General features: G+C 60.2%; 1 protein-coding gene across 1 annotated transcript in view; it reads right to left on the bottom strand.

Annotated features, from left to right (window-relative positions):
* Positions 1–14,853, bottom strand: part of LOC129198269 (tenascin-X-like) — a 74,324-nt gene that overhangs the window by 768 nt on the left and 58,703 nt on the right. Inside the window, exons 48-61 of the mRNA XM_054807420.1 lie at positions 14,514–14,801; positions 12,662–12,955; positions 12,108–12,395; positions 10,268–10,561; positions 9,714–10,001; positions 7,862–8,191; positions 6,595–6,882; positions 5,696–5,989; positions 4,632–4,756; positions 4,034–4,166; positions 3,505–3,656; positions 2,966–3,062; positions 1,870–2,031; positions 442–605 (exon numbers count right to left, since the gene is read on the bottom strand). Of these exons, the coding sequence (XP_054663395.1) occupies positions 442–605; positions 1,870–2,031; positions 2,966–3,062; positions 3,505–3,656; positions 4,034–4,166; positions 4,632–4,756; positions 5,696–5,989; positions 6,595–6,882; positions 7,862–8,191; positions 9,714–10,001; positions 10,268–10,561; positions 12,108–12,395; positions 12,662–12,955; positions 14,514–14,801 (3,197 nt within the window). The remainder of the gene's footprint in view (positions 1–441; positions 606–1,869; positions 2,032–2,965; positions 3,063–3,504; positions 3,657–4,033; positions 4,167–4,631; positions 4,757–5,695; positions 5,990–6,594; positions 6,883–7,861; positions 8,192–9,713; positions 10,002–10,267; positions 10,562–12,107; positions 12,396–12,661; positions 12,956–14,513; positions 14,802–14,853) is intronic.

The raw sequence follows: 14,853 nt of genomic DNA, 5'->3' as shown, positions 1-14,853 counted from the left end.
ATAGACCCCTGTATAGCCCCTATAGGTGCCTATATGCCCCTAGAGGCCTCCCTATGGCCCATACAGCTCCCCTGTAGTCCCCGTAGATCCCCCTATGGCAGCTTTAGGCCCCTGTGGCCCCTATAGCCCCCCCTTTGTCCCTATAGAGTCCGTTATGGACCCTATAGGCCCCCCCATAGACCCCATTATGTCCCCTATAGACCCCGTTACAGCCCCTACAGATCCCCCCAAGGCTTCTATAGCATCGCCACGGCCCCTATAGACCCCACTATGGCCCCTATAGCCCCCCCCATTGACCCCTTTATGTGCCCTCCAGGTCCTCCTACAGCCTCCTATGGCCCCCCCACGGCCCCTATAGACCCCATCAACCGTGCTTTGGCCCCATAGCGCCCCCCCCCCCCCCCAGTTGCCCCCTATAGGTCCCCAGCCCCTATGGCGTGCCTGGTGGTGGTGGGGGGTCCCGTAGCGCCCGTTGAGGTTGGCGTAGTGGCAGTTGTGGTACCACCAGGCCCCGGTGTAGGCAACAGCGCAGGGGCGGGGGCGGCCCCGGGGGTCCCGGTCCCGCGTGGAGAAGGGGCTGCCGGCGTGGTAGGAGAGCGCGTCCCCTGCGGAACCCCCCCCCACCCCATCAGACCCCCACCCAGGACACCCCACCTTCCCCAGGGACCCCCTCACATGGTCCAGAGACAACCCCCCCCAAGACCCCCCCCAGGGGATACCCCCCCACGGGGACCCCCCCAGGGACCCTGTAGTGACCCCCAGGACCCCCCCCCCCCGAGACCCCGCAGGAACCGCCCCAAGATCCACCCCAGTTGAGGGACCCCATCGGACCTCCCCCACAACACCCCTCGAGGGACCCCCCCCCCAGCGACCCCCAGGAACCCCCTCCCAGGGACCCCCCAGGATTGCCCAGGGCTAAGGGACCCCCAAGACACCCCCAGGGACACCCCCATGATCCAGAGAGCCCCAGACCCCCTCAGGAATCCCCCCAGGGACCCCCCAGGGCCAAGGGATGCCCAAGACACCCCAACCCCCCCCAGACACCTCCTCCAAAGTCATCCCCCCCCCCCGGAAACCCCCAAGACTCCCCCATGACCCCCCCTCCAAGGTCTGCAGACCCCCTCAAGACCCACCCAGGGACCCCCAATACCCCTCAGGACCTCCCAGGACGCCCCAAGACCCCTTCAGAACCCCTCCAAGACCACTCAGCACCCCCCAAGACCCCTCCAGAGCCCCCCAGGACCCCTCGAGACCCACCAAGATGCTTCAGGGACTCCTTTCATGGCCCAAGAGACCCCCAATACCCCTCCAGGGACCCCCAGGATTCCCACCAGGGTCCTCCCCAGGGGCCAAGAGACACCCGAGACCCCTCCAAGACCCCTCCAAGATTCCTCAGAACCCCCCATGACCCACCCCCAGCATCCCCCAAGACCCCTCAAGACCCCCCCAAGGACCTCCCAAGCCCCCTCAGAACCCCTCAAGACTCCCTTAACCCCCGAATATCCCCCCAGGACCCCCTAAGACCCCTCAGGACCTCCCAAGATGCCTCCAGAACCCCTCCAAGACTGATCAGGACCCCAAGACCCCCCACAGCCCCCACCATGGGCCAAGAGATCCCCACTATTCCCCCCTAGGACCCTCTTTGTGGGCCAAGGGACCCCTCCAAGACCCCTCCAGACCCCCCAGGATCCCCCAAGACCCCCCTGCGAGCCCCTTCACCACCCCCAACACCCCTTAGGACATCCCCAAGATCCCCCAGGGACCCCATTCATGGGTCAAGGGACCCTCAAGATCTCCTCAGGACCCCCAAGATCATCTCGGGACCCCCCATGATCGCCTCAGGACCCCTCCAGGACCCCCCCCCGGTACCGGCGGTGCCACTGTAGGCGCCGAGGCGGAGGCGGTAATGGTCCTCAGGGCTGGCCACGGCGAAGTCACGGTAGCGGGCGAAGGCGGCGTCCTGCGGCGTGCGGAGATCCACCCGCAGCTCCGTCGGGGTCCCCGCCGTCAACGCGTGCAGCGCCTCGTTCCCTGCGCCCCCGCGACCACGTCTGGCCACCGCTCGGGTGCTGGGGTACCGCCCCCCCCCGGGTGCCAGGGTCCCCCCCCGGGTCCCCCCTGAGACACCTGGGTCCGCCCCCCCCCGGGGCCCACCTGGATGCCCGGGTCCCCCCTTTGGTCACCGAGCTGGACCCCTGGGTCCCCCTAAGTCCCCCCAGATGCCTGGGTCACTCACTGGGTCCCCCCTCGGTCACTCACTGGGACCCCCAGGTCCCCCCAGACACCTGGATCCCCCTAAGTCCTCCCAGATGCTTGGGGCCCCCTCCTCCCCCAAACACAGAGGTCCCCCCCGGACACCTGGATCCCCCCCAGATGCCTGGATCCCTCCCTGGGTCACCCTGCTGGACCCCTGGGTCCCTCCCGGATGCCTGGGACCCGCCCCCCCCCCCCGGGTCCCCCCCCAGATGCTTGGATCCCCCCAGTCCCCCAGCCGGACCCCTGGGTGTCCCCCCCAGACACTTGGATCCCCCTAAAAGTCTCCCTAGACACCTGGGTCTCCCTAAGTCACCCAGCTGGACCCCTGGGTCCCCCTAAGTCCCCCCAGATGCCTGGGTACCCCCTTAGTCACCCAGCCAGACCCTTGGGTGTCCCCCCCTTGGACACCTGGGTCCCTGGGGCCCCCCTGGGTGCCCCCCTGGTCACCCAGTTGGATGTCTGGGCCCCCCCTGGATGCCTGGGCCACCCCCTCCGGTCCCCCCCCCCCCCCCAGATGCCTGGGTCCCCCCCAGTCACCCAGCTGGACCCCTGGGTCCCCCTAAGTCTCCCCGGACCCCTAGGTCCCCCCCGGTCACCCAGCCAGACCCCTGGGTCGTTCCCCCCCCCCGGACCCCTGGGTCCCCCCCCAGACACAGAGGTCCCCCCCAGATGCCGGGGTCCCCCCCCCACCGGACGTGGGGGTCCTCACCCAGCCAGAACTCCCCGGTGACGTTGCCGAAGCCGTGGGCATAGGCGTCCCACCCCCGCCAGAAATCGGTGCCCCCATCCTGGCGGCGCTGGAACACCTTGGGGGGGGTGTCGGGAGGGTCGGGGCGGGGGGGCACCAACACCCCTCACTGATCCCCATCGAGACCCCCCAGACCCCCTAATGCCCCATAGTGACCCCCATTGCCCCCCAGGACCCCCCATTATCCCCCCATGGAACCTCCCAGACCCCCCCCCCCCCCAGTGTCCCCTCCAAGACCCCCCCCACTGACCCCCTTTCCCCCCAGACCCCCCCAGTGCCCCCCAGTGCCCTCTAACACCCCCATTTCTCCCCATAACCCCCCCATATCCCCCAATAACCCCCCCAGAAGCCCCCCAGTCTCTCCCAGTGCCCCCCCAGTCCTCCTGCTCCCCTCAAGACCCCCCCAATGCCACCCAAGACCCCCATTTCCCCCCATAACCCCCCCCCCAGAAGCCCCCCAGCCCCTCCCAGCGCCTCCCAGTTCTGCCCAGTCGCCCCACCAGCCAGCCGCCACCGTCGGTCTCCATGTCGCAGAAGACGCGCAGGGGGGTCCCGGGGTCTCCCCCGAGGAAGATGAGGGTCTCGCGCGAAGGCCCCGGCCCGTTCAGCTGCTCCTCGGCGCAGTCCCGGGGGTGCGGGTGGGGGAGAGGAGCTGGGGGGGGGGGTGTGCAACGGGGAGGTGGGGACCTGGGCATCCAGGTGTGCCCCCACCCAAGGACCCAGTGCCCCCCACCCAAGGACTCAGCGCCCCCCACCCCAGAACCCAGCACCCCCCACCCAAGGACTCAGCACCCCCCACTCAAGAACCCAGCACCCCCCACCCAAGGACTCAGCACCCCCCACTCAAGAACCCAGCACCCCCCACCCCAGAACCCAGCGCCCCCCACCCAAGGACCCAGCACCCCCCACGCCAGAACCCAGCGCCCCCCACGCCAGAACCCAGCGCCCCCCACCCAAGGACTCAGCGCCCCCCACCCAAGGACCCAGGTGTCCGGGTGCCCCCTCCCCCCACCATGGACCCAGTCTCACGGGTGTCAAAGGTCACTTCCAGGGGGGGGTGGGGGGTGTCCCCTCCCCGCCCCCACAGCTGCACCCCATAGCGCCCCGCCGGCTCCAGGCCCCACAGCTGATGGGATGTCACCTCGGGGGGCAGCCGCAGCGTCTGGGGGGGGGGCACGGGGGGGGTTTTGGCATGTCCCAAGGGGGGATTGGGGGTCCCACAAGGGATATTGGGGTGCACAGGGGGATATTGGGGTCCTGCAAGGAATATTGGGGTCCCCAAGGGGTTATTGGGGTCCCACAAGGAGTTATTGGGGTCCCCAGGGGGTTATTTAGGTCTCAGAGAGGGCACAGGGGTGCCCTAAAGGAGTATTGGGGGTCCCATATTGGGGTGCACCTGGGAGGTATTGGGGTCCCTGGGGGCTATTGGGGTCCCAGAAGGAAAGTAGGGGTCCTACAAGGGAAGTTGGGGTCTCCTGGGGGGGGGAGTGGGGTCTCCAAGGGATTATTGGGGCCTGTGGGGAGGTACTGGGGTCCCACAAGGAATATTGGGGTCCCCAGGGGGGTTACGGGGTGCCCCAGGGGGATTCGGGGGTTTCAGGGTGTTTGGGGCGGGGGGGGTTGTTACCTGCTGGGGTCCTCCGGGGGGGCCATAGATGAGGTCGTAGCCATCAGGGGGGGTGTGGGGGGGTGCCCAGTGCAGCCAGGCGCTGCGGGGCCACACGGTCCCCACCCAGAGGGTCCCCGGGGCGCCTGCGCGGGGCGGGGGGAGGTCACTGACATGCCCACCCCACCCCCAGCCCCCGAGACTCACCCCCAAATTGCTTCCCTGTGGACAGAGACAACCCCCACACCCCCATCTTACCACCACAGCCCCCCCAACCCCAAAGAAACCCCCATGGACCCCCCATCACCAGACCCCCCCGTAGCACCCCAGGGTTCCCCACCCAGAGCCCCCAGGGGACTCTCCTAGGTTGGACCCGCACCAGGGACACCCCACCCAGGACTCCAAGACACCATCTCTTCAACCATCCAGGCATCCAGTCAGCAACCGTCCAACCATCAACCGCCCATCCCGCTGTCCAACCGTCCATCCATCAACCACCCACCCACCCACCAAACCACCCATCCAAAAGTCCAACCATTCAACCATCCAATCATCAGAACATCCAACTGTCCAATCAGCCAACCATCCCTCCATCCATAAAACCACCGACCCATCTTTCCAACCATCCCACCACCCATAACACATCCATCCATCCATCCATCCATCCCCCCACCCACCCAGTCACCATATGTCCATCTTTTCACTCACCCATCCCTCATCCCTCCCCACCGTCTCCAGAGCCGTGTGCCCTTCCATTGGCCCACACATTCCTCTGCCCATGACTACATCAGTCTACCCAATCGTCCTTCCCATCCATCCAATCACCCATCCAACCCTTCATTGTCCATGCATCTGTTCAACCAACCTTCAGTCGATTCACCCATTGCACCAACCAACTAAACATCCATCCATCCACCCAACCCTCCAACCTTGCACACACCCATCCCATCATCCACGCACTTCTAGCACCCAAGAGATGTTCCCGCAAGACCCAAGATACAAGGATGGGCCCTGCCCCAGCTCCTGTCACCACCCCAAAAACAGCGCCCAAAGGAGATGCAGAAATGCTCCACAGATGTCCTCACCTGTGACAGCATCGGTGGAGACGGGGCCCAGGCGTTTCTGACCCCACACCCCGTACAGGTTGAACTTGTAGCGGCGGGATGGTGACAGCCCAGGCACCGTCACCGTGCGTGAACCACCGTCCACGGGCAACACCTGGGGCTGGCCTTGGGCATCCTTGTACTGCACCGTGAAGGAGTCAAAGGTGCCCTCGGGGACGCTCCACTCCAGCTGGACGGAGTCGGGGCTGACATGAGGGGCCGTGAGCTCGCCCAGGCGAGGCTGGGCTGGTGGTTTCTCCTTTTGTAGAGCTGGGGCTGCAACGGAGAGGACACAATGCAGGGCATACTCATCAACTGATCCACCCATCCATCTGTTGAACAACCAAAAAAATACTCCTCCAGCCATCTGTCCATCCATCCTCCATGCACCTTCATCCATCCATTTAACCATCCATTCATCTATCCATGCCACAATCCCTCCACTCATCCATCCCTCCATCCAATCATGTGTCCGCCTGTCCATCTGTCCATCCATCCCTTCCTCCATCCAACCACATATCCATTCATCCAAGCACTGAACCATCCATCCATCAATATCTGCCAATTCCTTCAAACTTGCATGTTCCCATCCATCCGCCTGTCCGTCTGTCCATCCATCCACCAAACCATCCAATCAAGCAACCATCCATCCATCCATCCATCCATCCATCCTTCCAACAAACAATCTTCCATCAACATATCCCTCCATCCCTCCAACCTTTCATGCTCCCATACCTCCATCCAGCCCCCACTCAGTGCCCAAGAGATGTTCCCAGTCCCCACCAGGCCCAAGGGACCAGCACAGGCCCTGCCCCAACTCCTGCCGCACTCCAAACCCAGTGCCCACAGGGGACATGGATAGATCCAGCACATGCCCTCACCTGTGATGGTGTCAAGGGAGATGGGGCCCAGACGTTTCTGCCCCAAAACCCCGTACAAGTAGAAATTATAACGGTGGGATGGTGACAGCCCAGGCACCGTCACCGTGCGAGAACTACCATCCACGAGCAGTGACTCAGGCTGGCCTTGGGCATCCCTGTACTGCACCATGAAGGAGTCAAAGGTGCCCTTGGGGATGCTCCACTCCAGCTGGACGGAGTCGGGGCTGACATGGGAGGCTGTGAGCTCGCCCAGGATGGGCTGCGATGGTGGTTCCTCTTCTTGTGGAGCTGGGTGTGCAATGGAGAGCGCACAAAGCAGGACATAAACATTGAGCCATACCTCCATCCATCAGGAAAACAAACGTTCAACCATGCAATGCTCCCTCCATCTTTCATGTTATCAGTTATCCATCCATCCACTCAACTAATCAGCCTTACAGTTATCAGTTCACTTGAGCATCCACCCACCTGCCCGTCCACACAGCCTTAACACTCTTCTACCCATCAGCCTCCCTACCAACCACACCTGCAGCCTTCTACTCACCATCTCACTCTCCATTCATCCACCTAATCATCCAACCATCAGCCAAATTCCCCAAACAAACATTTTACCAGACATCTACCTACTCTCGTTAAGGCAGCTCTTTGGTCACCCATGTCCAACATCCATTCATTCATCCATGTGTTCATCACTCTCTTAATCTCCCATCAATCCCTTTGTCTCTCTAACCATGCAAACTCCTCTCCCTCCATTTCGACCCCCAAGCAGCCATGCTTCCATCAATCCAGTCAGCCATTTTTCCATCAACTATTTCATCCGTCAGTCCTTGAATTGGTTCCTCTACCCAACCATCCTATCACCATCTTCCATCAAAACACCCATCAATCCTGGCAACCATCTGCTCAATCATCTCACCATCCAAACAACCTATTCAACAATCATACACCATCACAGAAACATTCAAACATCCACCCACCCATCCATCCATCCATCCATCTCCTCACCCAACGAGCCACACACTCGTCCAACCGCCCATAACCCCATCCCTCCCTCCCTCCTTCCCTCCGACCTTCCCTCTCTCCCCTCCCTTACTGCCCTCAACCCTGCCTGCACCCATCCCTCCATCCAACCCCCAATCAACACCCACCAAGAGAACTTCCCAGTTCCCACATGGGCCAACCATCTGCAACAGGCCCTGCCCAAGCTCCTGACACACTCCAAACCCAGGGCCAGCGAGGACACGCATGGTCCCACAGCACCACTCACCTGTGACGGCATCGGTGGAGACGGGGCCCAGGCGTTTCCGACCCCACACCCCGTACAGGTTGAACTTGTAGCGGCGGGATGGTGACAGCCCAGGCACCGTCACCGTGCGTGAACCACCGTCCACGGGCAACACCTGGGGCTGGCCTTGGGCATCCTTGTACTGCACCGTGAAGGAGTCAAAGGTGCCCTCGGGGACGCTCCACTCCAGCTGGACGGATTCAGGGCTGACGTGGGAGGCCGTGAGCTCGCCCAGGATGGGCTGCGATGGTGGCTCCTCCTCTGGCTCGGACGCAGCTGTAACAGAGAGGGCACAATGCAGGGAAGAATCATCTGTCCATCCACTCAACTAATCATCCCTACAACTATGAGTTCACCTGAGCATCCACCCACCTGCTCTTCCACACATTCTTAACACTCTCCTGCCCATCAACCTTCCAGGCGGGCACATCTGCACCCTTCTACTCACCATCTGGCCATCTGTTCTTCCATTCAATCATCCAATCGTTGGCCAAATCACCCAAAGAAACATTTTACCACCACCTGTCTACCATCTTTGGACAGGCTGGATCAATGGGCCGAGGCCAACTGGATGAGGTTTACGAAGGCCAAGTGCCGGGATCCTCCACTTCGGTCACAACAACCCCCTGGCAGTGCTACAGGCTTGGAGCAGAGTGGCTGCCAAGCTGCCCAGTGGAAAAGGACCTGGGGGTGTTGACTGACCACGGGGTGAACATGAGCCAGCAGTGTGCCCAGGTGGCCAAGAAGGCCAACAGCATCCTGGCTTGGATCAGGAATAGTGTGGCCAGCAGGAGCAGGGAGGTGATTGTGCCCCTGCACTCTGCTGTGGCGAGGCCGCGCCTCCACTACTGTGTTCAGTTTTGGGCCCCTCACTCCAAGAAGGACACTGAGGTGCTGGAGCGAGTCCAGAGAAGGGCAACGAAGCTGGTGAAGGGTCTGGAGCACAACTCCTGTGAGGAGTGGCTGAGGGAACTGGGGTTGTTTAGCCTGGAGAAGAGGAGGCTGCGGGGAGACCTGATCGCTCTCTACAGCTGCCTCAAAGGAGGGCATAGTGAGGTGGGTGTTGGTCTCTTCTCCCAAGTAACTAGTGACAGGACGAGAGGAAATGGCCTCATGTTGCATCAGGGGAGGTTTAGATTGGATATTAGGTTCTTCACCGAAAGAGTGGTCAGGCATTGGAACAGGCTGCCCAGAGATGTTGTGGAGTCACTAACCCTGGAGGTGTTCAACAAATGTTTAGAAGTGGCACTTTGGGACGTGGTTTAGTAGGCATGGTGATGTTGGGTTGAGAGTTGGACATGATGATCTAAGAGGCCTTTTCCAACCTTAATGATTCTATGATTCTGTTCTATGCTTCCATCCAGCTGATCAACCATTTTACCGTAAGCCATTTCATCCATCGGTCCTTGATTCCTTTTCCCTACCCAACCATCCTATCACCCGTCTTCCATCAAAAAACCCATTTATCCAGGCAACCAACTGCTCAATCATCTCTCCATCCAATCTACTGGATCAACAACCACTCACCATCACCCAAACATCCATCCATCCATCCATCCATCCATCCATCTCCTCATCCAATGGGCCACACACTCATCAACCACCCATACCCCCATCCCTCCCTCCCTCCCTCTCGCCTTCCCTCTCTCCCCTCCCTTACTGCCCTCAACCCTGCTTGCACCCATCCCTCCATCCAGCCCCCAATCAACACCCACCAAGAGAACTTCCCAGTTCCCACATGGGCCAACCATCTGCAACGGGCCCTGCCCAAGCTCCTGACACACTCCAAACCCAGGGCCAGCGAGGACACGCATGGTCCCACAGCACCACTCACCTGTGACGGCATCGGTGGAGACGGGGCCCAGGCGTTTCCGACCCCACACCCCGTACAGGTTGAACTTGTAGCGGCGGGATGGTGACAGCCCAGGCACCGTCACCGTGCGTGAACCTCCGTCCACGGGCAACACCTGGGGCTGGCCTTGGGCATCCTTGTACTGCACCGTGAAGGAGTCAAAGGTGCCCTCGGGGACGCTCCACTCCAGCTGGACGGAGTCGGGGCTGACATGAGGGGCCGTGAGCTCGCCCAGGATGGGCTGCGATGGTGGCTCCTCTTCTTGTGGAGCTGGGCGTGCAATGCAGAGAGCACAATGCAGGATGGAAACATTGAGCCTTACGTCCATCCGTCAGGAAGACAAACATTCATCCATGCAATGCTCCCTCCGTCTTTCATATTACCACTGGTTCATCCATTCACCCATCCATCCAACCCAGTCAGCACCAAAGAGATGTTCCCACATCCCAGAAGGCATAAAATACCCAGGAGAGACCCTGACCCATATAAAACCCCGTTCAAAAGGAGACATAGAAGAGGCTCACAGAAGCCCTCACCTGTGACGGCATCGGTGGAGACGGGGCCCAGGCGTTTCCGACCCCACACCCCGTACAGGTTGAACTTGTAGCGGCGGGATGGTGACAGCCCAGGCACCGTCACCGTGCGTGAACCACCGTCCACGGGCAACACCTGGGGCTGGCCTTGGGCATCCCTGTACTGCACCGTGAAGGAGTCAAAGGTGCCCTCGGGGACGCTCCACTCCAGCTGGACGGAGTCGGGGCTGACGTGGGAGGCCGTGAGCTCGCCCAGGATGGGCTGCGATGGTGGCTCCTCCTCTGGCTCGGACGCAGCTGTAACAGAGAGGGCACAATGCAGGGAAGAATCATCTGTCCATCCACTCAACTAATCATCCCTACAACTATGAGTTCACCTGAGCATCCGCCCACCTGCTCTTCCACACATTCTTAACACTCTCCTGCCCATCAACCTTCCAGGCGGGCACATCTGCACCCTTCTACTCACCATCTGGCCATCTGTTCTTCCATTCAATCATCCAATCGTTGGCCAAATCACCCAAAGAAACATTTTACCACCACCTGTCTACCATCTTTGGACAGGCTGGATCAATGGGCCGAGGCCAACTGGATGAGGTTTACGAAGGCCAAGTGCCGGGATCCTCCACTTCGGTCACAACAACCCCCTGGCAGTGCTACAGGCTTGGAGCAGAGTGGCTGCCAAGCTGCCCAGTGGAAAAGGACCTGGGGGTGTTGACTGACCACGGGGTGAACATGAGCCAGCAGTGTGCCCAGGTGGCCAAGAAGGCCAACAGCATCCTGGCTTGGATCAGGAATAGTGTGGCCAGCAGGAGCAGGGAGGTGATTGTGCCCCTGCACTCTGCTGTGGCGAGGCCGCGCCTCCACTACTGTGTTCAGTTTGGGGCCCCTCACTCCAAGAAGGACACTGAGGTGCTGGAGCGAGTCCAGAGAAGGGCAACGAAGCTGGTGAAGGGTCTGGAGCACAACTCCTGTGAGGAGTGGCTGAGGGAACTGGGGTTGTTTAGCCTGGAGAAGAGGAGGCTGCGGGGAGACCTGATCGCTCTCTACAGCTGCCTCAAAGGAGGGCATAGTGAGGTGGGTGTTGGTCTCTTCTCCCAAGTAACTAGTGACAGGACGAGAGGAAATGGCCTCATGTTGCATCAGGGGAGGTTTAGATTGGATATTAGGTTCTTCACCGAAAGAGTGGTCAGGCATTGGAACAGGCTGCCCAGAGATGTTGTGGAGTCACTAACCCTGGAGGTGTTCAACAAATGTTTAGAAGTGGCACTTTGGGACGTGGTTTAGTAGGCATGGTGATGTTGGGTTGAGAGTTGGACATGATGATCTAAGAGGCCTTTTCCAACCTTAATGATTCTATGATTCTGTTCTATGCTTCCATCCAGCTGATCAACCATTTTACCGTAAGCCATTTCATCCATCGGTCCTTGATTCCTTTTCCCTACCCAACCATCCTATCACCCGTCTTCCATCAAAAAACCCATTTATCCAGGCAACCAACTGCTCAATCATCTCTCCATCCAATCTACTGGATCAACAACCACTCACCATCACCCAAACATCCATCCATCCATCCATCTCCTCATCCAATGGGCCACACACTCATCAACCACCCATACCCCCATCCCTCCCTCCCTCCCTCTCGCCTTCCCTCTCTCCCCTCCCTTACTGCCCTCAACCCTGCTTGCACCCATCCCTCCATCCAGCCCCCAATCAACACCCACCAAGAGAACTTCCCAGTTCCCACATGGGCCAACCATCTGCAACGGGCCCTGCCCAAGCTCCTGACACACTCCAAACCCAGGGCCAGCGAGGACACGCATGGTCCCACAGCACCACTCACCTGTGACGGCATCGGTGGAGACGGGGCCCAGGCGTTTCCGACCCCACACCCCGTACAGGTTGAACTTGTAGCGGCGGGATGGTGACAGCCCAGGCACCGTCACCGTGCGTGAACCACCGTCCACGGGCAACACCTGGGGCTGGCCTTGGGCATCCTTGTACTGCACCGTGAAGGAGTCAAAGGTGCCCTCGGGGACGCTCCACTCCAGCTGGACGGAGTCGGGGCTGACATGAGGGGCCGTGAGCTCGCCCAGGATGGGCTGCGATGGTGGCTCCTCTTCTTGTGGAGCTGGGCGTGCAATGCAGAGAGCACAATGCAGGATGGAAACATTGAGCCTTACGTCCATCCGTCAGGAAGACAAACATTCATCCATGCAATGCTCCCTCCGTCTTTCATATTACCACTGGTTCATCCATTCACCCATCCATCCAACCCAGTCAGCACCAAAGAGATGTTCCCACATCCCAGAAGGCATAAAATACCCAGGAGAGACCCTGACCCATATAAAACCCCGTTCAAAAGGAGACATAGAAGAGGCTCACAGAAGCCCTCACCTGTGACGGCATCGGTGGAGACGGGGCCCAGGCGTTTCCGACCCCACACCCCGTACAGGTTGAACTTGTAGCGGCGGGATGGTGACAGCCCAGGCACCGTCACCGTGCGTGAACCACCGTCCACGGGCAACACCTGGGGCTGGCCTTGGGCATCCCTGTACTGCACCGTGAAGGAGTCAAAGGTGCCCTCGGGGACGCTCCACTCCAGCTGGACGGAGTCGGGGCTGACGTGGGAGGCCGTGAGCTCGCCCAGGATGGGCTGCGATGGTGGCTCCTCCTCTGGCTCGGACGCAGCTGTAACAGAGAGGGCACAATGCAGGGAAGAATCATCTGTCCATCCACTCAACTAATCATCCCTACAACTATGAGTTCACCTGAGCATCCGCCCACCTGCTCTTCCACACATTCTTAACACTCTCCTGCCCATCAACCTTCCAGGCGGGCACATCTGCACCCTTCTACTCACCATCTGGCCATCTGTTCTTCCATTCAATCATCCAATCGTTGGCCAAATCACCCAAAGAAACATTTTACCACCACCTGTCTACCATCTTTGGACAGGCTGGATCAATGGGCCGAGGCCAACTGGATGAGGTTTACGAAGGCCAAGTGCCGGGATCCTCCACTTCGGTCACAACAACCCCCTGGCAGTGCTACAGGCTTGGAGCAGAGTGGCTGCCAAGCTGCCCAGTGGAAAAGGACCTGGGGGTGTTGACTGACCACGGGGTGAACATGAGCCAGCAGTGTGCCCAGGTGGCCGAGGCGGCCAACAGCATCCTGGCTTGTGTCAGGAATAGTGTGGCCAGCAGGAGCAGGGACGTGGTTGTGCCCCTGCACTCTGCTGTGGCGAGGCCGCGCCTCCACTACTGTGTTCAGTTTGGGGCCCCTCACTCCAAGAAGGACACTGAGGTGCTGGAGCGAGTCCAGAGAAGGGCAACGAAGCTGGTGAAGGGTCTGGAGCACAACTCCTGTGAGGAGTGGCTGAGGGAACTGGGGTTGTTTAGCCTGGAGAAGAGGAGGCTGCGGGGAGACCTGATCGCTCTCTACAGCTGCCTCAAAGGAGGGCATAGTGAGGTGGGTGTTGGTCTCTTCTCCCAAGTAACTAGTGACAGGACGAGAGGAAATGGCCTCATGTTGCATCAGGGGAGGTTTAGATTGGATATTAGGTTCTTCACCGAAAGAGTGGTCAGGCATTGGAACAGGCTGCCCAGAGATGTTGTGGAGTCACTAACCCTGGAGGTGTTCAACAAATGTTTAGAAGTGGCACTTTGGGACGTGGTTTAGTAGGCATGGTGATGTTGGGTTGAGAGTTGGACATGATGATCTAAGAGGCCTTTTCCAACCTTAATGATTCTATGATTCTGTTCTATGCTTCCATCCAGCTGATCAACCATTTTACCGTAAGCCATTTCATCCATCGGTCCTTGATTCCTTTTCCCTACCCAACCATCCTATCACCCGTCTTCCATCAAAAAACCCATTTATCCAGGCAACCAACTGCTCAATCATCTCTCCATCCAATCTACTGGTTCAACAACCACTCACCATCACCCAAACACCCATCCATCCATCCATCCATCCATCTCCTCATCCAATGGGCCACACACTCATCAACCACCCATACCCCCATCCCTCCCTCCCTCCCTCCCTCTCGCCTTCCCTCTCTCCCCTCCCTTACTGCCCTCAACCCTGCTTGCACCCATCCCTCCATCCAGCCCCCAATCAACACCCACCAAGAGAACTTCCCAGTTCCCACATGGGCCAACCATCTGCAACGGGCCCTGCCCAAGCTCCTGACACACTCCAAACCCAGGGCCAGCGAGGACACACATGGTCCCACAGCACCACTCACCTGTGACGGCATCGGTGGAGACGGGGCCCAGGCGTTTCCGACCCCACACCCCGTACAGGTTGAACTTGTAGCGGCGGGATGGTGACAGCCCAGGCACCGTCACCGTGCGTGAACCTCCGTCCACGGGCAACACCTGGGGCTGGCCTTGGGCATCCTTGTACTGCACCGTGAAGGAGTCAAAGGTGCCCTCGGGGACGCTCCACTCCAGCTGGACGGAGTCGGGGCTGACATGAGGGGCCGTGAGCTCGCCCAGGATGGGCTGCGATGGTGGCTCCTCTTCTTGTGGAGCTGGGCGTGCAATGCAGAGAGCACAATGCAGGATGGAAACATTGAGCCTTAC

The sequence above is a fragment of the Grus americana genome, chromosome 32, assembly GCF_028858705.1.
Source record: "Grus americana isolate bGruAme1 chromosome 32, bGruAme1.mat, whole genome shotgun sequence".
NCBI classification, from domain to species: Eukaryota; Metazoa; Chordata; class Aves; order Gruiformes; family Gruidae; genus Grus; species Grus americana.
The sequence above is the reverse complement of the archived record's forward strand: the minus strand, read 5'-3'. Positions and strand labels throughout refer to the sequence as shown.